At 32.5% G+C, this 27,121-nt stretch overlaps 2 protein-coding genes and 1 pseudogene across 4 annotated transcripts; 2 read left to right on the forward strand and 1 right to left on the reverse strand.

Moving 5' to 3' along the window:
- The first annotated feature begins 154 nt into the window (after positions 1-154).
- Positions 155-3,136, forward strand: LOC100800357 (heat shock cognate protein 80-like; annotated as a pseudogene).
- Positions 3,137-7,816: 4,680 nt separating this feature from the next.
- LOC100802832 (probable pectinesterase 53) lies at positions 7,817-11,488 on the forward strand. 2 transcript variants are annotated; one of them, XM_006584745.4, is made up of 6 exons: positions 7,817-8,436; positions 8,849-9,023; positions 9,102-9,308; positions 9,558-9,793; positions 10,638-10,810; positions 11,110-11,488. In XM_006584745.4, the coding sequence occupies exons 1-5, from the start codon at positions 8,081-8,083 to the stop codon at positions 10,789-10,791; spliced, it is 1,128 nt and encodes a 375-aa protein (XP_006584808.1). In that variant the 5' UTR covers positions 7,817-8,080; the 3' UTR covers positions 10,792-10,810; positions 11,110-11,488. The 2 variants fall into 2 exon arrangements, with proteins under 2 accessions (XP_006584808.1, XP_003530551.1); XM_003530503.5 differs by lacking the exon at positions 11,110-11,488 and having other exon boundaries at positions 10,638-11,023.
- A 2,584-nt stretch (positions 11,489-14,072) lies between these two features.
- Positions 14,073-16,810, reverse strand: IQD27 (protein IQ-DOMAIN 27). 2 transcript variants are annotated; one of them, XM_006584746.4, is made up of 4 exons: positions 16,277-16,810; positions 15,583-16,142; positions 15,137-15,328; positions 14,073-15,042 (listed from the first exon to the last, which is right to left on the reverse strand). In XM_006584746.4, exons 2-4 carry the CDS (start codon positions 15,961-15,963, stop codon positions 14,305-14,307), a joined length of 1,311 nt encoding a protein of 436 aa, XP_006584809.1. In that variant the 5' UTR covers positions 15,964-16,142; positions 16,277-16,810; the 3' UTR covers positions 14,073-14,304. The 2 variants fall into 2 exon arrangements, with proteins under 2 accessions (XP_006584809.1, XP_006584810.1); XM_006584747.4 differs by lacking the exon at positions 16,277-16,810 and having other exon boundaries at positions 15,583-16,267.
- Positions 16,811-27,121: the final 10,311 nt, after the last annotated feature.

A 27,121-nucleotide genomic window follows, 5' to 3' on the forward strand; every position in this document is an offset into this window, starting at 1 on the left:
AGATTGGGCAGAAAAATATAAAATTAAATATTTATCTTACATATTCCATTTACTAAAATACTAGGCCTCTTAATTTGAAAATACTTTCAATTAATTTTTTTTAAAAAATCTCCATGTAATAAGGATGCTTTGGTGAGCAATTTAAATTTAAATAAAAAAAAATAAAGTTTTGCAATAACCAGATTCACGGCCAAAGGGTTGAAAATAAGGTGGACCCCAAAATATAGCAGTGGGACCGCGGAATGCGATATTAGTTAGACCGTAGAAGGATCTAGAAGACTTAAGACCCTCTTCGTCTCTTGATTGCATTCTTCCTTTTTGTTCTTCGCTGCAACTCTCCCTCTTTCACGAAGAAACTGAGACGTTTGCTTTCCAGTCCGAGATCAACCAGCTCCTTAGTCTTATCATCAACACCTTCTACAGCAACAAGGAGATTTTCCTTAGTGAGCTCATCAGCAATGCCTCTGATTTAAGATTCTTATATTATAGGGTTCATGTTTATCATACTCTGTTTTTCCATTGTTGCTCCGTAACATAACGTCCCTGTATTGTGAGAATTATGTGGGTAGTATGTGGCGTTTTAGTTGGATTAGATCTGTATTGTACTCATTGCCTTTTAGACAAAATTGATGCGGTAATATATTCCTTTAATTGGAAGGTAGTGGTTTGGTTGGTTTGGATTGGATGTGAGTTACATAGGAATGCTTGCTGTTTTAGGTTTTCTTTGAGCATTATATCTGATTCCTGTCATATTTTTTACCTTTAGGCTTTGGACAAAATTCAACTTGAGAGTTTGTCAGACAAGAGCAAGCTTGACGCTCAGCCAGAGTTCTTCATCCACATTATTCCTGACAAGACCAACAACACATTGTCTATCATTGACAGCGGTATTGACATTGGCTGGTAAGATTATATGGTTTGTTAGTCTCAGTCAGATTATCACCCACTGTGTATGTTAGTATGTTTTCTCTAATGCTTGTGCGTTTTATGTTCTAGATTTGGTGAATAACCTGGGTACCTTTGCAAGGTCTGGGACCAAGGAATTCATGGAAGCCCTGGCTGCTGGTGCTGATGTCAGCATGATAGGACAGTTTGGTGTTGGTTTCTACTCGGCTTATCTTGTATCTGATAAGGATTTTGTTACCACTAGACAGAATGATGATGAGCAGTATGTCTGGGAGTCCCATGCTGGTGGCTCATTCACTGTGACAAGGGACACATCTGCTGAGAACCTTGGTAGGAAAACAAAGATAACTTTGTTTCTCAAGGAGGATCAACTTGAGTATCTTGAGGAACACCGTCTGAAGGACTTGATCAAGAAGCATTCTGAATTCATTAGCTATCCAATTTCTCTTTGGATTGAGAAGACTACTGAAAACGAGATTTCTGATGATGAGGATGAGGAAGAGCAGAAAGATGAGGAGGGTAAAGTTGAAGATGTAGATGAAGATAAGGACAAGGGGGAGGAGAAAAAGAAGACAATTAAGGAGGTATCTCATGAGTGGTCATTGGTGAAGAAGCAGAAGCCTATTTGGAGGAGGAAACCTGAAGAGATTACAAAAGAAGAATATGCTGCTTTTTATAAGAGTCTTACCAATGATTGGGAAGAGCATTTGGCTGTTAAGCACTTTTCTGTTGAGGGTCAGCTGGAGCTTAAGGCTATCCTCTTTATTCCCAAGAGGGCACCTTTTGATCTCTTTGACACAAGGAAGAAGCCTAAAAACATCAAACTGTATGTCTGTCCTGTCTTCATCATGGACAACTGTGAGGAGTTGATGCCAGAATATCTTAGCTTTGTTAAGGGTATTGTGGATTCTGAAGATCTTCCTCTCCACATTTCTAGAGAAATGCTGCAGCAGAACAAGATCCTAAAAGTCATCAGGAAGAACTTGGTCAAGAAGTACATTGAGATGTTCTTTGAAATTGCTGAGAACAAGGACTATAATAAGTTTTATGAAGCCTTCTCTAAGAACAAGTCAAAGCTAGCCGAATTGCTCAGGTATCATTCCACTAAGAGTGGTGATGAGATGACCAGTCTCAAGGACTATGCTACCAGGTTGAAGGAAGGACAGAATGACATCTACTACATTACTGGCGAAAGCAAGAAAGCTGTTGAGAATTCCCCTTTCCTTGAAAAGCTTAAGAAGAAGGGGTATGAGGTGCTCTACATGGTTGATGCTATTGATGAATATGCTGTTGGTCAGCTTAAGGAATTTGAGGGAAAGAAGTTGTTCTCTGCCACCAAGGAAGGCCTGAAACTTGATGAGAGTGAAGATGAGAAGAAAAAGAAGGCAGAATTGAAGGAGAAATTTGATGGTCTTTGCCATGTGATCAAGGATGTGTTGGGTGACAAGGTGGAAAAAGTTGTAGTGTCTGATCATGTTGATTCTCCTTGCTGTCTCGTGACTGGTGAATATGGGTGGACAGCCAATAAGGAAAGGATTATGAAAGCACAGGCATTGAGGGACCGCAGTATGGCTGGATACATGTCGTGCAAGAAGACAATGGAGATTAACCCTGAGAACCCCATCATGGAGGAGCTGAGTAAGCGAGCAGATGCTGACAAGAATGACAAATCTGTGAAGGATCTCGTGCTATTGCTCTTTGAGAAAGCTCTTTTAACTTCTGGCTTCAGCCTTGATTATCCCAACACTTTTGGTAACAGGATTCACTGGATGTTGAAGCTCGGACTGAGCATTGATGAAGATCTGGTGATGCTGATGCTGACACGCCTTCTCTGGAGGATGCCGATGCTGAGGGTAGCAAGATGGAAGAAGTTGATTAAGTGCATGTTTGGATTAAAGTTTGCAAACTCAAGGTAGACAAAATTTTACTCAAACATATTTTTGGGTCTAACCAAACATAATTCCGAATTGATTTTATTCTCAAACATGACAATTAGGGGGCTCCCACCTGAAATCCAAATATACGATAAATGAGTATTAGAAACAGGAGAATTGGAAAACAGTCTTTTACAGTGTTTATGTTCTTTAATTTTGGGAATTTTGGAACGTTAGCCGGCCAGGTGCCGTTTATTTCTGGATCAATGTATTTTAGTTTATGGTAACTTTTTGTGCATGCTTTGTGGGGATGGTAAATGAATCTGTGCTTTCTTCGTATAAACGTGAATTGTGAATGCTGAAGTTTCGGTTCTGGCATGAAAATACAAGTAAATGAGGTGAGGTTAAGAGGATTATCGAAATGTTGCCATTTTGGCTATGTTCGGCAAAATTAGATGAATTCAGAAAGTTAATAGAAGCCGAAAAATTAAGTTATTAAATCAAAAGTGTCCGGTGAAATTAATTATTGAAGTAATTAAAAAGTGTAGAATAAGTGAATCATAGAAAAATAATAAAATTATGATTTATTTTAGAAAGATAATAAGAAAAATAAATAAATATATTGATGATAGAAGTGAAAGAAAATATAAGAAATACTATAAGTTATTGAGAAGTTACTAAAAACAAAGTTTACTTATTAAAATCAACCATAGTCTTTTAAGTTTAAAAATATGATTTCATTTTTAATTACCTTATGGTTCTATTTAAAAGTGAAACAATTTTAAGCTGGAGTATATTTTAAATAATTTATAAACAATATACTGTCAAAGATTTCCTTCAAAAATAGTGAAATTTGAGCCCAGCATCACTTCCCTTACGAACTTAAATATATTCATAATGTGCAACATTTATTTAATGTAAGGTTGAATGGAATCCTGAATAGATATCTTCACTAATGTTGATAACATGGGAAGCCTTGCAATGTGAAATATTCTACGAAGATGATGCTGTATTACTTGATTTCAAATTCGCACGAAATAGCAAAAATAGGAACGATTTGTGACCTTAAATCATTTTGGTTGAATTTGTTTTTTGTTTTAAAAAAGCGATTACAGATTTACAGCACCCCATGTTCATAGAATATGTAGAGAAAAAGAAAATAAGTACAAGGTCCTACGGACGGGCATACTTAAGGACAATTGTGGAGACATCATTAGGACGATCATAAAAATAAACATAACGTATGTGAGTATGTGAGAGGTTGCTCATAAGCACTGGCTGCCTATTAAGAAACGTGTCCCCAGTGGTTAAATTTGAGCAACAATGTTACGCGAATCGATTCATTCTTAATTTCTATATCGGCCAAAAGCACCCAAAGGCTACAAACTGAGTCCTGGATGAACTTGAGAAACTCCTTATTACCATTCAGATTCTGAATTGTGAACAGCTCCTGATGGAAACTGCAAGCTTCGTTGATGCGACCTTGTTGCGTCTCCAACGACTCATCTTCAGCAACGAAACACATGCATAAGGGAGCACTCTAGCAGGAGATCGCAAGTCACGGACGGAACCTATATACTTTTATTTTTTTAATGTAGTGGAAATTGTATGTTACATTCATTTTTGGTTCCAGATGTATTCAAACTATAAGACACAACAAATTGTCACTTTTTCATTATAAATTACATGTAGTTTATCTGTAGGACTTCTTATCACGTCTGTACTTCAATTAGTATAATTATATTCTAGTTGGATAAGACCATTGATATACCATTTTATAAAATTCACAAATAAAGTTTTTTAAAACAAATAAAATCTTGATAATTTTGTATTTTATTTCATTTATATTTATATATTTAAATTCACTGGTTTTAATTTTTATAATTTTCCCTCATTGACTCAGGGTTCTGGATCTATCATTATAGCAATGGAGGTTTTTTTTATGAATATTTAACTTAATTAATTGATTCTTTGATGATAAATATTAGTACCCACTTATTATTAGTTTTATTATAAGAAGCCTAATCCCACCCTTATTATTAATTTTTATTATTAGAAGCCTAGTATTCTCTAACTTCAAATATGTTGGAAAAGACAATTTATATGTTTGGTTTTAATATGCTGTAAATTGGAGTGTAATATTATTGGAATTAAAATTATTATTTTCACTACTGAACTTTGCATTCATCTTTGAATAAAAGAGGTCAAATTTCAAAAGCGTTGGAATTGGAAGGACAATAAATTGATGCTTATTGCAAATATTTTAGCGTTTTAATATGAGTGTAAGAGAAAATTAATAAATTAAGTACAAAATTTAAATGAAGTTTTTTTATAAAAAAATTGTATTATTTTCCAATCAAAATTAGGGGTTTATTTCAGTGATTTATAAATGATTATTTTTTAAAATATTTATGACTTTTCTTTATTACATTGTTAATTTATTTCCCACTTTTTTTTATCCTCTATCTATTATTTAATTAATAATTATAAAAAAACCTGAACGAAAACATTGTATATTTTCGTTGTATAAAAGAGAGAGAGAAAAAATACACAATGAAAATATATTTTTTTTGATAAAACGAATTTCTATCGTAGGGTATTTTTGAAATAAACTTGTTTTAAAACTAAATGGGGGTCTAGATAGCACTAATGAGGACGAGGAAAGCAATTCCCAAATCTGTCCTCCCATAGAAAGGCCTGATCCCTGATGGTTTTACAAGTATTTATTTATTTAATTTTCTGTGTATCTGCCATCTGGGAATTGCTTAAATGTGTGATATAACTGATTAAAACATTGGTGACAGAAATTTTGACTTTCTCTACTCAGATCAGTCAGCCTCTTCTGTTATCCCCGTGGATTGCCTTCTAAACTCTGGTGGATTAGCTTCTCTTCAAAGTATTCAATTTTTTTTAGAATAAAGGTAGCTGCTGTTATACTGTTAGTGGAGTTTGTGGCCATTGGATTTTGAAAAGCAATCTCATGTTGCCATTATGGTACATTCGTACCTTGTTGCTTCAACTCCTAAATCCTAATCGTTTAAATTGTTACTATAGTAACTTGATCAATTTGTTGATCATATGGTCGTTTACTTGTTTTATACTTGGGAAATCAGTATATATATATATTTTTTAAATTTGGATAATTCTCTATTTATTTATAATGTCGTAAACAAAGAGATACAAATGAGTGTGGTTATTTTACACAAGACTTATATCCAATATTTATCTGTGTATGTATTGTTGAAGAATGGATTAGTTAGACTGAAATAGTATTATGTTTTTTTTAATCTGTCAAAAAAATTCTTAAAAAGAAAAGAGTATTAGATGTATCTATTTACAAATCATAAAAATTATTATAAGTACAAAATATTATCAATTTTAGCTGGCACTTTTAGTAGAGTATGTCTTCTCTTCAATTTTATTCTTTTATTTTTTTATTGACAAAATTAGAACTCTAAAACTTTGCTTAAGATATCAACATGTTAAAGGTCAAAAAGTTTTTTTTTTTACCGTTGAGAGAGTTTAACAAAAACAATGATTCCCAAACACTCCAATTAGTTAAATTTTAATGAGAAATTTCGATGGTTTATATTTCGATCATGGTTTTTAAACTCAAAAACCTGTTGAGTCTGAATGGATTTGTAGAGAAAACAAAATCAGCATTGATAGACTGGTACAGATAGCGTAATTCGCCTTGTGATTGGAATCATTGGAATGATGCATAATGCATTATAAGTTGTCTCTTATTAGTTAGTGGGCCCTTCAATCAAGAATTAACCCTTTGATTACTTTTCCTTTCCTAAAGGTTTGGATAAATTCCAGCCGTCCTAATACTTCGCACAATTTCACTGTATTATTTCTTAAAGAAATTTCATAAGTTTCTTGCTATTAGCTAGCATTTTTTTTTTTCACAGATTAGAGGTGTCATCCTCATAAGAGTAAGATGACTATAAATACCAAAGTTTTTCTTTCTAATATTTAAAACAGTTGTACGGCATATAATAGACTTAAACTCAATATTATTAATTAAACTAAAATAATTATCAATTAATTCACGCATTGAATGCTTGTTGGCTTCTATTGGGGGAACGAATATTCTGTTAATACAAATATAATTTGCTTTTTATATCAGAATAGTTAATACGGTTTTTGCTCTTATATTCTTTAATCTCTGCACTATTTTATAAGTAACAAAATAACACTTTCTTTGAATTATAAGTGCTTTCTCGTACATATACCGCAATCATCATGTAACCAAAAAAAATATACCGCAATCAACATGTAACCAAAAAAAAATGTACCGCAATCATCATCCTATAAAAAATGAAGAGTTCTCATTGCAGTATTTAATTTGTGTTTGGATAAGATTTGCTAATAGTGTACAAAAACTTTTAAAAGAACCAAAAATGATCCAGCAAGAGAAGCCACTTAACTGATGATAGTGGGATTAAAAATAAAGTACACTTAGAATCTACCAAAAAGAAAACCAGTACTTCTTTACAACAAAATTTGATAGTCCTCCAAAACACAAACAAATAGTGGCTATTTATGCCTTATAGTGAGTTCTATCACGTCATTGAAGTTGTAACTTATGGCTTCAACATTGCTTTGTTACTTTTTGCTAATTATTCCTTGGGAATCCATGGTGCTTCTCTGATTCACCAACTACTTTGAGTTTAGAATTGGGAATCAAGCTCAGCCATTAGAAGTTTTCAAATAGAAATAATGAACTAAAGAACAAGCACTTAATTATATATACAATTGGACGGCGATGATTCAAGGTAAGTAGGTAGTACTATAAGCAGGCAGCTGCACAAAAGTTAGCAGAGTAAAATATATTTTACAAGATATGCTATTCTTAGGAGCACAATCTGAAACGACCCGTCATCTCAACAAGAATAATTTCACGATCACACACAAACAGAAAGAGAGGGGCTCACGGGCAGCACCAAACAAACAACAACAATTACAACAAAGTAAAAGTGGCCAAACATGAAAAATAAAATTCAAACAACATTTCTATAGGCAAAAAGTGCAACCTGTCCTGTGGTTTAGATTGTTCATTTCTCTCTCTCTCTCTCTCTCTCTCTCTCTCTCTCAATTGATGTCAGTAGAAGCACCCGTGAACTCTCTCTCTGTCATTGATTCTCTGATTCAGCTTCACTTTCCAGTCCCACCTATAAACAAGTAATATTAACTTGTATATAAACCGTGACACAAGCCAATTTACACGGCACTTTGTAGTTCCAAACCACATTCCCCACCTTAGTATCATTCTTTTGCTCACATTCTCTTCGAGAATGTCAAATTTGCATTTTATTTTCTATGGTTTAGTAGTTATTCTTTTTCTACAAAATCCCAGTGCAACACAATGCCATACCAAGGGAATTCGGCCTAAGCCAGGGAATGGTTTATCCACCAACATGACCAGAGTCGAATTTTCAGAACAACAGTTCATGAAATGGGTGAAATTTGTAGGTGGCCTCAAACATTCTGTCTTTAGGACAGCAAAGAATAAGCTTTTTCCTTCTCACACTTTGCACGTTTCTAAGAAGCATGGTAAGGGAGGTTTTTCGTCAATTCAAGCAGCCATTGATTCCCTTCCATTCATCAATGTAGTGAGAGTGGTAATTAAGGTGCATGCAGGGGTTTACACGTAAGCACTAGTATTATATTTCTTGTTATACCACTTGAATTCGGCCACATTCTAGTCTTTTTGCTGTGTGTTGTTTGTTTATGGTCTTTTGTTCATGTGAGACGTGGGGTTTGGTGTTTGTCCTGTCCATGTTCATTATTATTAATTTTTTGTGTGTGTGTGATGTGGTACATAGGGGAGTGATAATAACTTGGGTGTCTTTTTCCTTGTGATTATAATGCCCCGAGAATTGCTCTTTGGACTACAGAAGACTTTGCACCTAATGAGCTGTCCTTTCTTTCACACTTGTCCTCTTTTTATATTCTTATTTCACAACTTGCAAGTTTTCTTCTATGTTTTATTGTCAACAAATTGTGAATTACATTTGATTGAAAATATCTTCTTTTTTGTGTTTTTTTCTTTAATTATACAGGGAGAAAGTTAATATTTCTCCTTTCAAATCCTTCGTAACAATACAAGGAGAAGGTGCAGATAAGACCATTGTTCAATGGGGTGACACTGCTCAAAGCCAGCCATTAGGAACCTATGGTTCTGCAACTTTTGCTGTGAATTCACCTTATTTCATAGCCAAGAACATCACATTCAAAGTAAGTGACAAGCTCCAATCCAATCTTGCTCTATCTGTGTGTTTTACAAGCAAATATAAATGTGCAAATTGCATACAGAACACTGCCCCAATTCCAGCACCAGGAGCAGTTGGAAAGCAGGGAGTGGCATTGAGAATTTCAGCAGACACAGCAGTATTCCTAGGCTGCAAATTCTTAGGAGCACAGGACACACTCTATGATCATATTGGTAGGCATTACTATAAGGATTGCTACATTGAAGGCTCTGTTGATTTCATATTTGGCAACGCTCTCTCTCTCTTTGAGGTTAGATTTTTCTCTCCACAATTGTACAGCTGTGATCTTGAATTATTGTTGTTAAATAATCTGAGAATTTGTAGTATAGTCTAGTAGGTATTAATTTAAGCCAAAGGAGTACAACCTAACCAATTTTTTCTTATATTATTCGATAAAATAAACCTGAAATGGAATCTAATTTGTTCCTTCTTCCCTCCCTATATCCATTCCATTTATTTATGTTATGTTATAATTACATCGGTAACTCTTAATTACTAGGGATGTCACGTGCATGCCATAGCACAACTTACAGGGGCCTTAACAGCGCAAGGAAGGAACAGTTTATTAGAAGACACGGGTTTCTCGTTTGTTCACTGTAAGGTCACGGGCTCAGGGGCACTTTACCTTGGAAGGGCTTGGGGTCCCTTTTCTCGCGTTGTCTTTGCTTACACTTACATGGACAACATCATCATTCCCAAAGGCTGGTATAACTGGGGCGACCCTAACCGTGAAATGTAAGTTTTTTTTTTAACTATCTCTCATCTTGACACGCACAGAGTATAGACACACGTGTATGCACATAATAGTTAATTAATTGTTAACTAAAAGTAGTCTATGGTGTAAAGGCACTGGTGTAATATTTGTCTCAAATCACTTTTGTTTTATGTTTCGTATAAAATGTCAAATTAGAGTAAAAAAAAAAGTGAGGTTAAGAGTATATTTCACCAGAGTCATCTCTCTCTCTAACGGAAAGTATAAGGTTGAAAGAGTATGTTTTGTTGTTCCGTTCCGGATTACCTTTTGCAATAGTAACTAGTAGGGGCACCAATGTTTGTCCTTTTGCTCTTTATGCAGAAAAATTCTCAATGGTTTTATGCTTAGTCAGCCTCTAGTATCCTGTATCACTCTCCACCTATCCATTGTACCACATCAGAATAATGAACGAGTCTATTCTCTCATGTTAGAATAAGGGCATTGTTGGTTATATCAAGTTAGAGTATAAAGTAGTGTGCCACCAGCATAAGGAAGAGAAGTGACCTAATAACACGTGTCATGTGTGGTGGAAATCTACGTGTTGTGCTCATGAACCTTCTTATACACAAAATGCTAGAAAATTAACTTTTGTAAAGTATAAGAAATTTGTAGCAGTTTTAAGAGAAAAAAGGGTAGGTAAATATAGGGAGATTCCTACCCCCAAACTACATACAAGTCTCTCTATATAGATATAAGGCAGATAGGGTCTAAAAAAGCCACCTAATCTCAGACACAGCTTGATCTATTGACACATTGGCATGCGCATGTGAGTGCGTTTCTAATTTGTTTCCATGTGTTTTGGTGTTTATTGGGTCCACGTACTAGGACTGTATTCTATGGACAGTACAAATGCACAGGACCAGGAGCAAGCTACGCGGGGAGAGTATCATGGTCAAGGGAGCTCAGTGATGAGGAAGCTAAGCCTTTTATTTCACTTAGCTATATTGATGGCTCTGAATGGATCAATCTCTCTCTTTGATTTCATAGACAATTTTTAGGTATAAATATATAAATTACAATTTCATAGTGTCCCGGTTGCTTCACTTATAGAATCACAATTCCTTTCCGGCCGTTAGCAGTTTCCAGCTGCTTCACATTTTTTTTAACCTTTCTTTTGGTAAAAATGGGACCGAGAGGGGGATCCACAATATTTTTGGGCACACTTCATTAAAATTTGACAATGAACGTGATATCATATATCATTATTTCTATTTCCCGGCCACTTATATTTTATCATTTTCGTATGTATCATAAAATTAAAAGGGCAACTTTTTATTATTCTATTTTTGTGTTCAAGAAATATTTCCCTGCTCAACCGGAAGGATTTCTCTCATTACACTTTGATGGCCTCGACCTCTGATTTATGATTGCTTAAGGTTCTAACAAGTGATGCATAAGTCAGCAACTGGTGGAGGGAAAAATTTCACTTGCTATGAAATCTTTAATCAATGAGCTACTGCCATCTCCATCACGGTAGTAAATTATAGGTTGAACCAGTAGAATTCATAAGGCTTCCACCGCTCTTGAAAAACTTGGTCTTTACTGGTGTATCAATATGAAGCACTGCTGCCTATTACCATCGAATATTTTCTACTTTTTAAGTGTTAAGCATTGTAACTGTAAACGATCAATTAATATAAAATATTTTTAATGTATTCATGAAAAAATTAGTAAAATTATTATATTAGGATAGTTTGTGATTAGATAATAATATAAAATAAATTTATTTGTTTTGTATTTGGATTTAGATACAATAAAATCGTAATTCTATTGAATTCAAAATTAAAAAAATAATAATAAAAAAAAATGTGTGAAGGTAGAATCGCAAAAAAAAAAATAGGGAAAGAGTCAAAGAGGGAAGGGGGTGCAGCAGAATAAGGGGAAAGTGGGTAGGGGGGAGGAGAAGGAGGTGTAGGGAAAAAAGGGAGGAGGAGAAGGAGGTGTAGGAAAAAAAGGAGGGAGGGACACAATTATCCTTTAGCCAGTTGTTGAAAAGAATGGGTGAGAATAGTAATTCCCTTGGGGTCATGCTCTTGAAATATGGGCTTAAATTAGCAGTGGTTCGGCCCACTTATGTTGAGTAGCTGACATTAATAATGAACAGACGCGCTCCTCGAATTACTTGCTGCACTCCCATATTGCTTAGAAGTGCAGAAAAAAAAATCCAACTTTCTGTTGTCTCAATTTTGAATTCACCAAATTTTTTTTTTTATTTACAAAAACATTTCTGACTTCATCCATAAGTATTTGGATAGAAAGTACTACATTAAATGTACTTTAGTAATACTTTTTTCTCTTAAATATTTAATTTAATACTATTTATTTATAATATATAAAAGTTAAGACGCTTCATTTCTTTCCAATACACGTTGAATACAATCCGCTTCTCACATTGTACTGGCATTCAACGTGACCAAACTGCGATTCAAACAAATAAATGGCTGATATATTACAAATATTCTTCTTCATTTTAATCTTCCTTTCAGTGATTAAAATAAACTGTAATCGATGCATAGCCTATTCTCTTATTCTTTCTTAAGTATGTTTGAATCGTGCAAAATTAGTTTTAGTTGTCCTGTTATCCTAATGTTTTTTCTGATTGTTTTTCTCCAATTTGTCAACGGAATATTCCCTGTTCGAAGGTAAATTTTGACAGTAGTACCTTTCTGTCTTTTAGACATTTTTTTAACCAAAAGCCATATGCACACCATGTGCAGATGATTTCATTAAAATTAAGTAATTAACTACTAATGAAATTGAATGAAAAGAAAAAGTTATAATGAATTTTATAAAATAAGATGTATTAGTACATTTTGTTTTCAATTTATTTCTTGAATTCAAATATTTGTATAGTAAACAATGAAAATAGTTTTTATTTTTAGTTTTTCTGTTTCCTATATATAAACCTTTGAAAGCATAAAAAAAACTAAAAAAATAAGATGACAATTTTATAATTAAAGGTGAAAACAAAAAAGCCTTTAAACAAAAAACAAAAACAGAACTAAATGATCCTATTTATTTTCTAAGCATGTACATCTTATACGTCATTTAACACGTGAGGCTGGAAAATTCAACTAGAGAGATAAAAAAATTGCCATGAATAGGTGTAATAATTTGAGAGAATAAAATGCTTTAACCCCATTATTTGTACCATCCAAAATAGTAATTAGAAGGAATTTTTATGGTATAACCGTGTTACCTAGACATTCACTTGAGTGAAAATAATCGGATGAATCTGCATCGCAACGGAGAAAAACGGATTACGAATGGGAACAGGAACGGATTACAGACATGTATTCACATCTTCAATATTGCTACTGATTGCATGTGCATTCCATTTACCGAATGTAGCCAATGAATGCATGTAACGTTTCTGCTACAACTAGCTGTTAATTAATACTAGTAGGTTAGAATTACTGGCTGCAGTGTGTACGAAGGAAGTTAAAAAGAGATTTAAGGAGAAAAAAATACTGTACTATAGTACTTGGAAAGAACGGTACAATTTTGGGGATTATTATCTAAGCAACATGCATCAACATAACAAGCAATCAAAAACGAAGACACACCCTTACCCCTACAGTAAAATTCAAAACAATTAAAAAAAATTTGAAGATGAAGATACCACATATGGCAGCTAACGTCCAATTATAGTACGAGTGAATGCGATGAATCAGAAGAGATGACCACTAACCTGCATTCCCTGACATTCAAGATTCCCTATCATTAATTGTTAATTATAGTTGCGATTGAATAGGTTGAACTAACGAAAAGGATCCTCTGCAATCATTATAAATAACTTCACACTGTGCAGTTTAAATCTCACAGGCATGACTTTTTATTAGTATTTATAAATTACTATAAATCTTTGCTTTTTCGTGAAATAAATTATTTAACAATCACCATTTTAGGCAAATCTTGAACTAATAAATTGTTGGGGGAAAAAAAACAATTTAGCTTTGTTGTAAAGCATTCCTGATCTCAATGATATGTCAATGTCAACAAAATTTAGTGTAAAATGTTGTTAGTTAGGGGTGTGCGTAGATCCGAACCACTCAAACACTTCCATATGAACTTTGCTGTTTTATGGGTAGAATCGAGTTGACTTGTTCAAACTGAATGTCCCTCCATTTGGATAACAAGTTGTTATTTTTAAACCTGGGAATCCAATGACCTCACTTTTTACATCCATATTTTCTGTTCGTAAACCTTGTTTAAATCGAGGAATTACGTGGTGTAACAAAACAAACTCAACTATGAAGATGAAAATTAATTGCTGTAGCATTTGATTATAATGACAATATATGAAGATAATTCCATAAGCAAATTACATTGGGGACCTTCTAATTGTTCTCCTTCTATTTTGTCTTGACTCCCCTGTTTCCTACCCACCATATGTTCTGAAATTGCCAATCATGGGGCGCAGAAACACACAGAACACAACTATTACTAACAATGTGAAAAGAAAGCTAACTCTATCACTAAGTTTCATCAATCACCACCTCCTTTGGTTGGAAAAGTTCAATTCTGTGTCCCTTCCAATTTCTGCAGACTTCTGAAGCTTACTCATGACAGCATTCTTAAAACTGATAGCTTCTTGAATCTGAGAGCAAGACCTTTGCATTCTAGTCCCACTTAAACTACACCTAGACTCCATCATCTCGTTGAGGGTAAGCCTCTTCTTTGGCCCAGCTGGATCGGGGCGTTGCTTTGGAGCACTATGAGACCTCAGTTTGGCCTTGAAAGACTGAGTGCTGGCCATGTAGTTTGGAAAATTGTCATGATACTGCCCATAGAAGAAGTTGTTCTCGGTGCAAACACTTTTAGGTGTCATACTCATACTCATATTCGTAGGTGCAGCAACAACAACAGATCCTCCACAACTACAAGAGTTGGTGGTGAAGCGTGGAGTGCTTTGTGCTGTGGAGAATCTGCACTCTTCTCCTGTTAAGCCCCACTCTGAGTTGTGGTAATTCCTGAGGTTTGGTATGGACAAATGAGCAAATGGGAGAGGAGAAGGAAGTGCCTGGAATGATGATGGGTCATCACCAAAATCTGACATTGAGGTGTTGCTCCTGCGAGACCTTGACTTTGGCCTGCCAGTGTCCACTTCCACTATTTTGGGGCTCCCATCAACACTGTTTGCATTGTTCATTGTGGCATCAAAAGAAGATGATAGCCTTCTGCTTTGGATGGGAGCTATGTACACACTCTTTATGTCATCAAATCTCTCCTGCAAAACATTCCAACCAATAAATAATAAACATAACTATGCAATTTACATAACAGTGGACAGGAATTCATCTAAAATCTATGTTGTCTAGTACCATGGATCTTCGCGCTTGTGTTTGAAACCTATGAGCTTCATTGCGAGATTTCTTAGACCTTACTGTTGCTTGAGCTCTAATTAGAGCCTGCATACTATGCAGGGTTGCTGCTGCCTGCTTCCGCACTAAGTACCCTCTCACAAGTGCTTGTAACTTGACCAATCCTTTTAAGGCTCTCAATGCCTTCCTTGCCTATTTAGAAAACCCAAAGAACAGTCTCTTGTATCAGTATAATTAGTATCTTAGTACGTGCATTTCACATAATAATTAAATATTTTGATCAAATCAAAATATCTCTGGTCTGAACATGTTACAGAATTATATGATCTATATCTAATCTAACTGAAAGCTAATTAAAAGCCTAGAATTTGCATATGACTAGTTCAATTTCAGCCAAAAACAGTCCTTTTTTTTTTGTCTCTGTAGTTGGAGAAAGGCAAACTTACCAAATATCCTCTAAACACGGTTTGAATCTTGACAACAGCCAACCTTTCTTGTCCAGCACCACCAAACGTGGTGTCTCTGCTGTTGCCGTGGCTGGTTAGTCTAACCACTGCCACGGCGGCCTGTGCTGCAGCCACTGCGGCATCTGCGGCTGCTGCAGTGGCTGCAGCAACTGCAATAGCATGCTTATTCTGCTCCTTCTCAGTTTCTGAGTAGAAGGATTGAAGCCAAGCGGCCTCTGCAGGTGAAATATTGGGTGGAATGGTGGTTGGATTATGACATAGACCTCGGGAATCTCTGTCTGAGTGATTTGAATTTTCTTTGCGCTCTCTGTCTGTCCTTATCCCAAACAACCCCTTCAACCACCTGATGGCTCTACCCATTGGGTGCGTGAGGGAAATGCAAATGCTACTACTACTTGGGTCTTTGAATAATATTAGTGCAAGTGGGAACGTTGAAGAAGTGAAGCCTACCGAAGAAAAACCCAGTCACAGACACAGTTTTTCAAGACACAAGAAAAGCGCCTAGTGGAAATCTGCATTACATGACAAAAAACATGCATCTGGAGGAGGCATGGTGAGCAAAATCAAAACAACATTATAATAATGGAATATAAAAATTAAAAGAGAGCTACATTGTGGTGTTGGGGTTCACATTGCAAACTAATTAATTAACAAAAGTAAAAGGATGGAGTACCTTGGTAGAATCAAATTCAAAAGTGGGAGAAAGAGATGAGAAGAGAAGAGCCCCATAGTGAAATCTCTATCTTCATCTGTCCTCTGGAGCGACGTATCCTCAAAAAGAAAGATACCTCAGTGTCCCAAAACATCTGACACACTCGTGTCTCGTGAAGGCATTCCCTAACTTCCTCTGCGCTCTGCAACTGTTTTACCCTCCTTTGCTGGCTTCTTAGTTTAACTCCTAGCCAATGAATGAAACCAGTGTCATTCTATATTTTTCTCAGCTTTCAATAGGCCATGTTCTTCACTCGTAAAAAGAAACCGAATAATAATGCACGAAGCCCTGTTGAAGCTGAGCCAATAAAAAGATAGCTTTTAGTTCAATTAATGTTGTTCTTTTCCTCACCCAACAGCTACCTATGCTGTTCTCTGCAACCCTTTGCTCTTTCTTTATTTCACCCTTTTTTCTCTTTCATTGTTTCGTTTTACTGTTTCCTCAATTATTTGTGTACTAATTCAAGCTCCCCCTTTGTTTTTTCTGTCGTTTCTCTGCAACTTAGAAATCATAGGGTCCTCTCTCTATTCTCTCTACCAATATGTTGTATATTTTATTGTAGCAGAGAAGCTTGGTTTTTCCATGATTGATTAAATGTGGTTAATTGTTAAAAACTTGGAATTGTATTTACCAAACAAAATTATAAAAAACTTTGGGTGTTCAAAATCAAAATTACAAAGACAAACTTAGCTGTACTAGGCTTTCCAGTACTTGGCTGACTGGAACGATCCAGGTGAAAACAAAATTTCCCTGAACACGTCGCTATTTACGATTATTGCGCCATTTTGTAATCTAGTAACCATACTACTCCAGCAATTCAGGGTTAAAGGCCATTCATCATCTTCCCTAAAATTTCATGTCTACTAACTGCAAACAAATTACTTACCGCCAATTTTTTATCAAGTTCTCAAATCAAAGAACTTGATGGAATATAATATGAATAAATAATTATACTGATTCAATTAGAAATCCTCATGTTTAATAAATTTATTAAGTTGTATAATAATTATTTTAAAAGTTATATATTAAATATGACTTCTGATTAATTATATGTGTAAAATTTATGTTAAAATTACATGCAGTTAAACTCTTCGATGCATAGTTCGGAAATCTGAGCTGGTCGCGGGAGAGAATCAACGTTGAGGTCATGAAATTCAGAAATTGAAACATTTACGGAAATCCTACTCACATACATACGGCTTTGACTATATCATTTTGAATCGAATTTACGAATCGAATCCTGCTATGTCACCACTCACCATAGACATTTTTATTCAATGCTAATTATTTTTTCAGAGTTTAAATAAATTATTGTCAGTATAGCTTAAAATGCATCAAGATGATAAATGATGTATTGTAAGAAACTTGTGTTTAAAAAAGAAACTTATCTAACCACTCATAATTTCATTAATTTCCTCTTCAGAGGAGAAAAACTTAATGTCGCATAATTTAAATTTCAAACCCATAAATTAAAAATTATAACACGAGTTCAAAATTATTTTTTAAAAAAACCAATTTGCGAAGAAATTATTATCTCCACAGAGGAATCAACAATGCCTACAAGCTCTCGTAAAAAAAAAAAAACCAACAAGCATGTTTGTTAACTTGTTTACGACAACCTGTCTAATGAATACTATTAAATCGAGCCACTAATTTTCTATTTGGACTAAGTGACACGATTTTGAATACACGTAAAAAACAAATCTATTGTCCAAATAAAAAAGAGACTAATAAAAAAATTAAAAGGCCTAACAAAAAACAGACAAAAGCCCGTATGTAAATATAATGTATCATAGTATATATGGAAAAAAAATACTTAATGTACAAATTAAGAATAAAAACAGACAAAAAGGCCCATGAACAAAATGATCAAAGAAAAAAAAAGTCTTCTCAGAACAAAACTTATTACAAACTACGAGGGTTAAAGTTGGGGAATAATTTCTCCGTTCATGAATTAGAAACAAATCAGAATATTATATATATATATATATATATATATATATATATATATATATATATATATATATATGTATATATATGTATGAATTTATTAAAGTATACATATTTATTTTTTAAGTATGGGTATAATATATTTTAAAAGAATATCTAATTATAATTTGTTAAGATATTCATTCTCGTATAAGTGTGTTAGCAAACCTCACAAAATTTATTTTGTTTTTTTAGATGGAATCATTTTAATTAGTAAATAACATTTATTGTTTTAATTCTTTTAACTTATACTATCAAGTATCAACACACGTTAACAGGACTCCTATGAAAAGAAAGAAATATATCTGGTGACATTTAAAAGTCTAAAATGGAAAAGGTTCCCACATAGAATACACAAACCGTATACTTGTCACACCTTGTTCTTGCAGGTGATACAAGTCCATCATAGCACTGTTCCCAGTTCCACCTTTCCATTTTTTATAAAGTTGGTATGGTTACATTACATGCCCATCATAGCACTGCTACTAGTTCCACCTATATATGACTATGAGAATTGAATTGATGACCTTCTGTATTTCCAATTTGGACAAGACGCTAGTATAGGTACCATTGCGTGCCCACCATAAACCAACACCCTCTCGGCAATGGCAATGGCTATTAGGACCATATATTTCTTTTCTTTGTTTTGGAACAACCTAACATTATTCCATGAAATGACTTTTTCCGTACACCTACCATTAACGCTACCTCTAAACATTGTTCCATATTTCTTTCCCCTTTTCCAAGTTACCTCCGAGTTAGTTTTCTTTTTCCTTCCCTTTTTGTATTTATGGCGACCAATAAGTCAATTTTTCATTCCGAATTTCATTGCTATGTATTCTTTCTTTCTCCTTCTCACTTCGTGCGTTGTGCCTTCATGTGTCCTTGTCCTCTGTATTTGTATGTTTCGTATTAGTATAACACAAGTTTCTTTGATGATTATTAGGACTATTAAGGTGTATCTTGTAAATTTATTTAAAATTTTACTTTTATACTAAAAAAATTTTAAAGAGTTAAGAAATTACCTTTAAACAGGTTACAATATCATACTACAAAAAAAAATTTAGTAATAGAATCATTTTTAGGTACAAGAATTAAAAATTGAACTTTTTATATATTATTAAAGAATAGTGATACATAAATCATTCTTCATTTTAAACACCATGTCAATATCTCTTATTTTTCTAATGCAATTAAATGCATTTTGGATGAAGAATTTAAGGATATGTTTTCTTGTAATTTAATCATGTTTTTTTAATAATGGGATAATCAATTGAGTTATGAGAGCATGATTTAAATATTAGGAATTAGAATGAGTAAAATAAACTTTCCATGTGAACCCACCTGGGTTCAGATCGCAATGGGCTTTGTGGATAACGCGATGGACTTGACACCTTTGGGCACGTGAATTGCGGATGCATGTTTTGTTATTCTTGAGGTATACATGAGTTCGGGTGGATGCCTGGATGGTATGTCATGTCATGAGTAGGGACTATTCTCACTTTCGCAAATGATGTGTTAGGATGCCAGGATGACTTTGGATAAAGAAAAATATTTCATTCTAAATTAAGGATGAATATATCGTTATTTTCTAGTGAGTCAAATCGAATACCTAAAACTAAATCCGGATATGCTAGGTGGCATTAGTCCAATTAAAAATTAGTGTAATTTGAGTTCGAAAAGACATTATCTATAAATACATTATTATATTGTGTGAAGTCAAAAGATTTTTTTTATACCTATTTTTAGTTAACGAGTCATCACAACAGGATACTTAGAGTTCATTAAAGTGGGTTTCTTCAAACAAATTTAGTTTTATAGGGATATTTTCATTTTATTTGTGATGTGAATGATCTATTTCGATTGAGCAGAATGTATAAATTATTGTAAATTCTGTAATACTAAATCAAGAGATTTAATTGAATTTTTTTTCCCCTAATCATACTTTTTTTTTATGAGGTTCTAAGTTCATCTCCAATAAAAAGTAGATTTTACCCTCAAGATTTGTTTATCTTAATAAAATCCATTGTTGGAAAATTTCGTTGGATCTCCACATGGAGATCCAATTCTTCTATAAAAACTTTCAAGATTTGCAATAATTTTTAAAAAAATTATTTTTTACTCTCTTTCCCCACATTATACTAGTAGGAAGCAACTGCTAGCAGCAGAAAAAAAAAAAAGAAAGAGAAAAACAACCAAATACACAACAACAACACTAACATAGTTCTCAAATCACGAACGATTAAAAATGAAAAAAAAAATATAGAGAGGAAACATCACTGTCTTCGAAAGAACGGAGGAGTGATGTCCTCTTAGGTCCATTTCCTCTCCCTATTCATCAACGCAAAAAAGAGCACAAAGGGAAGGGATGCACGGAGAGGGGAGGGGTGTGGGGAAAGAGGAGGGGCACACAGAGAGGGCGGTGGGTGGCGGAAGAAGGAATGGGTGGGAGGAGGGTGAGGACCGGAAAAGAAAAAAGGGAGAAAAGGAGCAAGGGGTTGGGGAAGGAAAGGAAAAAAAATGAGAAATGAAGGAGGAGAGAGGATGGTACAGAGAATGAAGGGAAAAAAAAAACTAAGAGAGGGGACACATAAAATTAAAAAACATTAATTAATTTTTTAAATTATTTTAACATAAATATCAAAAAATAAGTTTTTTATAAGATCTAAAAAATAGTTTAAGATATTAAAATAAGATATAATATTAGAATAAAAAAAATTAGAAATCTTAAGAGTGATATAATACTAAATAATAAAAAAGATAATTAAAATTTCCTATTGATATCTCCCATTGGAGATGTAGTAAGCATGCTTCGAACCTTTTTCGTTTCGGATTGGACTTCATTAAGCCGACGGCAATCCGAAACCATAAACCTATATTCCGCCTATATTTTGGGCTTACCTACCTTTTTGTTTCGGTCTACTACAAACGAACTACGTTACCACCAAATCCAATGGACCAAAAACTAAACCTATGTAGCTTATCGCTGACATCATAAAAGGGTAAAAATGAAATCTTAATGTTAAATGAGACAAAAAACAACAACATTGAAACAAGTTGAAAAAAGAGATGTAGAGAGAAAATGGATTTTCTTTTGGAAAAATCAGCTACTTTTGTTATAATCTATTTATCGCAGCTAGTGATTTGATTAAAGAATAGCAATGAATCAGTCTTAATAACGACTAAATATTAGTTATTTTTTTATAAAAAAAATATATTAAAAATATTTATTTAGTATTTATTTTTAACTTAAATAATAGGAATTGATATTTTTATTATTTATGTCTTGCAGATATAAAAAGAATAGATTAAAAGAAAAAAAAATCAAGAAAATATAAAAAACATGACTAATAAAGATTTTTAACATCAAGTTCAAGTTCACTTCAACAATTATAAAATTATAAAAGAGAGAGTTAACCCAAACAAAAAAGACATCATCAATGTTGATGAAAATCAAACTCGTTTCATGCTTTGCTTCTTAAACAATTTCTCATAACACATAGCATTCCTCCTTTTCCTTAAAAACGACTAAATATTAGTTATTTTTTTATAATAAAATATATTGAAAATATTTTTAAAAATATTTATTTAGTATTTATTTTTTACTTAAATAATAGGAATTGATATTTTTATTATTTATGGCTTGCAAATATAAAAAGAATAGATTAAAAGAAAAAAAAAAGATCAAGAAAATATAAAAAAACATGACTAATAAAGATTTTTAACATCAAGTCTAAGTCAAGTTCACTTCAACAATTATAAAATTATAAAAGAGAGAGTCAACCCAAGCAAAAAAGACATCACCAATGTTAATGAAAATCAAACTCCTTTCATGCTTTGCTTCTTAAACAATTTCTCATAACATATAGCATTCCTCCTTTTCATTGATCTGTAAATAAAACTTTGGTATTGTGTTGTGTCCGTGGGGACGTAGTCTACTTTTTAAAAGTTTCTTAGTTTCAACTCATTTATCCCTGAGAAAACATCAGCAGGAAAAAGGCATTTTAAAATTGTACATGATGCACATTCAAAATCTCTACAATGTACCCATCGTACCTTTCACACCATACCAAATGGAGGGAGCTGTAGTAAAAGAAAGCCATATATGTATGTGTGAAAAAAAGGATGTGGCCCCGCCAGGGGCGGACCATGAGAGAGGGGCTAATAGAAAAAAACAATCCAATAATTATATATCATTAATTTTCATACATGTTAGATTATATCAATAATTTATTAAAATACATAACGTTTTGTCCAAAGAAAAAACACATAACGTTTTTTTATATGTTACAAAAATAATTAATAATTATTAAGTTTTCAACAATTTTTTTCCAATTTATACTAAGAAACATTCAATAAAAAAATCATCTTTCATCTTATTAGGAAGTGTGGTATCATTATTAAAATATTAAATAAAATATGTAAAATTAAAAATATATTTCTTTCGTGTGGTATAGTATTTTTTTCATCTTTGACAATTTGTAAGTATAACAACTGTTATTGTTTCATAATTTAACACTTATAACAATCAATAACACTTGTTTATGAGTTTTTTTTATCAGTTTTTCTTTATATAAGATTTAAAAAATAAGAATTCCTTTAGTCACAAGAAAATAGAGTTTAAAAATTAGATATTAATTATATAATAACTAAAATTTAATGAAATATAATATTTAAATCCAAGTTTATTAAAAAAGATAACATTACCATTAATTTTATAATTTAAAAAAGTTACGAGATAAAAATTGATTATATAATAACTAAATTTGATAAAATATATTGACATAAGATTTCTTAAAAAAATTACTATTAATTTTATAATTTTAAAAATAATATTAAGAGGTAAAAACTAATTACAATAATTTAAATTTTGAAAAAAATATAATATTCAGTTTTAAATTAGATTTATTTACTTAATAACAAATCAATATTCTTTAAAATAAATAAATATAACTTAAATACTAATATATTATTTTTTAAAATTGTAAAAAAAATCAGGGGGGACCAAAGCCCCCCTCCTTCCTACATGGGTCCGACCCCGCCCCGCCAAGTGAAAGCTAACTTATGAATTATGATGTAAGTATACTATCCCTTATTTATATGCATTATTATTTTCGTCATATCATTCAATATGAGTTCTCCAATAACACATGTATAGAGTATATATAATGGGCATTGCATGCATGACTAACTGATATGATACCCACGACGAGTTGAGAAATTAAGGGTGTGGCCCCGCCAAGTGTAGACCTTAAAGGTGGGAGAGAATGATGGGTGGGCAAGTGAGCCCTATCTCTTGTTATAGCCATGTATGAAAGCATTGGTGGCACACATTAGGAATTGCCTGAAGCCCATGCGTGGAGCATAAGGATCAACCCTTGTGACTTGTGAGGGGTTAGGGGGACATGTCAAACCAACTTGAGAAATAAAAGCCAACAGTTGGTTGAGCAAATCATCAAAAATCAGCTCTCTTTTTTTGTATAGGTCATTGTTATCTTTATTGAAGGAAATTATTCTTAACTTAGGCAAGATTATTATGCAAGACAAAATTCTTATTCTAAACATTTAATGTAATTACATATTTAAAACTCAAACTCAAAATACTAACAATTCCAACGTAATTGATACAACCACTTGGTGGTAAAATAGCCCTTTATAAAACTATCATATACCTCTAGCTATAATATATAGATAGGTTGCCTGTATGGTGAAAGAGAAGAATATTCTATGCCTGTGCCTTAATTTGTTACTTGCAGGGTGGACAGAGGCCATTCCTGTGGGCTAGCTATATATTGTGTGTGTATCTTTCATGGCAGAGCTATATATATGTAGGGTTATTTTTCGAGTAGAGACAGTTATGATGTGGAGGGTCCGCATGCATGGCGATCATGATGGGTTGGTTGGTTCTTAGTTGTTGATGAACTCATGATCCATATTCTAGACAAAAATGGAATATTTCTTTTGCTTCGTGACAAAATTGAGATCGAATAACTCTATTATTTTTAAGATTTTTATTTTGTTTTTAAGATGTTAAACATAACTATTTTTATTCTATATATATATATATTGTGTCATAAACTGTTTAGAGTATATAACTTTCTGATCAAAACAAGATATTAACATTATTTATGAAGATGTGTGCATGAGTTTTCTTACTCTTTACATTCATTTAATTTATTTATGAAGAATATGTAATAATCACGAAGTCACGCACAAAGGCATGGATCGATAGGAAAACAAAAAGTTTATGGATGGTAAAATGAAGATTTAGAAAAGGGGACAAAGAAAGTGGTTGTGGTTCGAGAGAAATTGAGAGGATTGGGTCGGTTGCCTAAAAGGGTAGCCACGTGAGAAGTATGATGGTGCAAAATGATGTTGTCTATAGCCAGTTCATTCCTTTAGCTTTAATTTGTTTCTCGTTTGCAAAATGATGCAATGTTTTGATTTTCTTATGCTCCTCCCTAATTTGTTCTGGCACTTTAGATCAGATCTTGTAGCTAGCAGCCTAGCAGTGTAGCTAGGTTTAGCTAGCGACCATGAGCCTCCAAATTCAAATTTAGTTATTACTGTGTAACTGTTGTAATTATGCAAATTCACAACCTTCAAAACTGTCCCTAGATTGGGAGAAATACTACTTGCGGCATTATATATATTCTAGAAAGAGAACGGTTTCAAATCCTCTTTCATACTCTTTGGATCAAAAGATTAAAATATAAGGAAAAATAAATAAAAAATAGTTTAAAAAAATCATATTTTAATCCATCACGTGTATATTTTTTTTCTTATATTCTAATTCGGAAAGAATAACAATTTTAATTATGGGCTTTTTCATATACACCATCAATTTTCTCTAATCCAAATTTATTGATTGTTGGAGAATTTTATAATAATCAGTTATTTATTGAGTTATGTCTCTCGTTTTATCTTAATTTCTGTTTTTAGTTCCTATTTTTATTTTATTGTTTTTAGTCTCATAATTTTTTCAGTTTTAATTTTAGTCTCTAACGTTAGTTTCAACGGTTAAGTGATTTTGTGATGAGTAGAATTTGAATATGAAATTTTGTTGGCAATCTTAGAATTCCAATGGTTCAAACTCGTTAGATCTTAAACAATCTTTTTTTTATAATTTATGCTTATTACGTGATCACTTAACAATTAAAATTAAAGACACATACCAATAACATAATAGAACAATTTATAAGATACTAAAACTAATTTATTTTATTCTTTTAAAAGAAAAAAAATGTAAATATTTTGCAGTTGAGAAAGAGTACAAGCCAATTCCACAATTCCCAGGCAAGAACTAAAAACATAGTCAAGATCCTCAAAAAAAAAAAAGTCAAGTCTTAATATAATTATGTTGTTTTTTATGAACTATTTTTTTTACTAAACCAAAATAATTATTATATACATTATCTAATTTTTTTAGGGATCACCATGCAATCAATCCAATTCTCGCAAAGCTAAAATGTTGTCGTCAGGCCTGCACAAACCTCTGTGTCATCTCCTCTGATGTCGTCTTAAATTCTTAATATGTTATCCACCATATGATTATAGAAAAAATGAATTAATTCAACTCAGAGGCGAGAGCTATAACATTGTACGTTAAATAGATATTTTAATTATATACGTAAGAAAGAAATAACTATTGATTAAAAAAATTAGTTGAATAATAAAGTGATTGAATACAGAATGTGTTAATAAACACTTTTTTATTTACCCTCCGATCGATCAAATTTCAAATAAATGAGAGTCACTTAGCTGACTTTATCGGGATAATGTCAAAGACAATGTTACAACTTCACTTTTCAAAAGTCATAACTCATTTAGATTTGAATTCTAGGGTGTATTTAGTTTTTTGTTTTTTAAGGAAGGGTATGTTTAGTGTATCCATTTTAAATAAATATATAATTTTTTAGGTACGAAAGAGTTCAAATAAATATTATCTTTGTCCCAAAATAATTTAATTTCAAAATTATCGTCTAAAAAAATTGAAAATACCAATAATTAGTGTTTTTTTAAAAATCACTAATTTAATTATATAAATTGTATATATATGGAATATCTGATCTTGCACAAAGTCATATTACGATGTAAACTTTTAAAATATAAGTCATGCACTTATATGGAATGTATGACTTATAGAATCATGAGATATAATATGATAAAATACAGAAAGAAAAAAATAAAAATAAATATGAAGTTGGTATAACAAAATATTAGTGTCTATTAGCTAGGTGTTTGAAATTGAGTATTGATGCGTGGGATAGAAAATTTTCGATTTAATTAAGATCATAATTTTCATTTGTGAGAACTAGTCTTATTTGAATAAAAAACATTCACATCAAAATAAGATTAAGAACAACTTGAATATACTTATCCATAAGTATTTATAAGAGAGAGAAAAAGATAGAAGGTACAATAAACTGAATTTAACCTATAAGTTAAAAAATCAATTGATGTATATAAATTTTGTAAAAATTCTCTCATTTAACTTTTTCAGAAATTAAAGTGCATAATTTAATTTTATTTATTAAAAAAATAAATTTATTTTACCTTTTTTATTTTTTATACCATAAATATTTACGAAAATATTTATCCAAATAACACTTAAGTATCTTAACAAAAATTTATTTTATGTATAAAGTTTGAATTTGAGGCCTTATTACTTCAGAGAAAAAATTATCAATATAAATCAACTGCTTATTATGTTAAGTTTGGAATACGGCTCACATGTATTATTTTAATAAAATAATATTTAAGTCATATACCATGCACGGCTTAGATAATTGCTATTCATAAGAATTATATACGACA

Source organism: Glycine max, chromosome 8 (genome assembly GCF_000004515.6).
Source record: "Glycine max cultivar Williams 82 chromosome 8, Glycine_max_v4.0, whole genome shotgun sequence".
NCBI lineage: Eukaryota > Viridiplantae > Streptophyta > Magnoliopsida > Fabales > Fabaceae > Glycine > Glycine max.

What these genes read in the sequence shown, in the direction of transcription:
- LOC100802832 (XM_006584745.4), top strand. Translation starts at nt 8,081, where the DNA reads ATGTCAAATTTGCATTTTATTTTCTATGGTTTAGTAGTTATTCTTTTT. An exon ending in GTGCATGCAGGGGTTTACAC is followed by an intron (nt 8,437 to 8,848) that starts GTAAGCACTAGT and finishes TTAATTATACAG; the next exon opens with GGAGAAAGTTAATATTTCTC. An exon ending in GGCGACCCTAACCGTGAAAT is followed by an intron (nt 9,794 to 10,637) that starts GTAAGTTTTTTT and finishes TCCACGTACTAG; the next exon opens with GACTGTATTCTATGGACAGT.
- IQD27 (XM_006584746.4), bottom strand. Translation starts at nt 15,963, where the DNA reads ATGGGTAGAGCCATCAGGTGGTTGAAGGGGTTGTTTGGGATAAGGACA. An exon ending in CCGTGTTTAGAGGATATTTG is followed by an intron (nt 15,329 to 15,582) that starts GTAAGTTTGCCT and finishes TTTTCTAAATAG; the next exon opens with GCAAGGAAGGCATTGAGAGC. An exon ending in CACAAGCGCGAAGATCCATG is followed by an intron (nt 15,043 to 15,136) that starts GTACTAGACAAC and finishes AATGTTTTGCAG; the next exon opens with GAGAGATTTGATGACATAAA.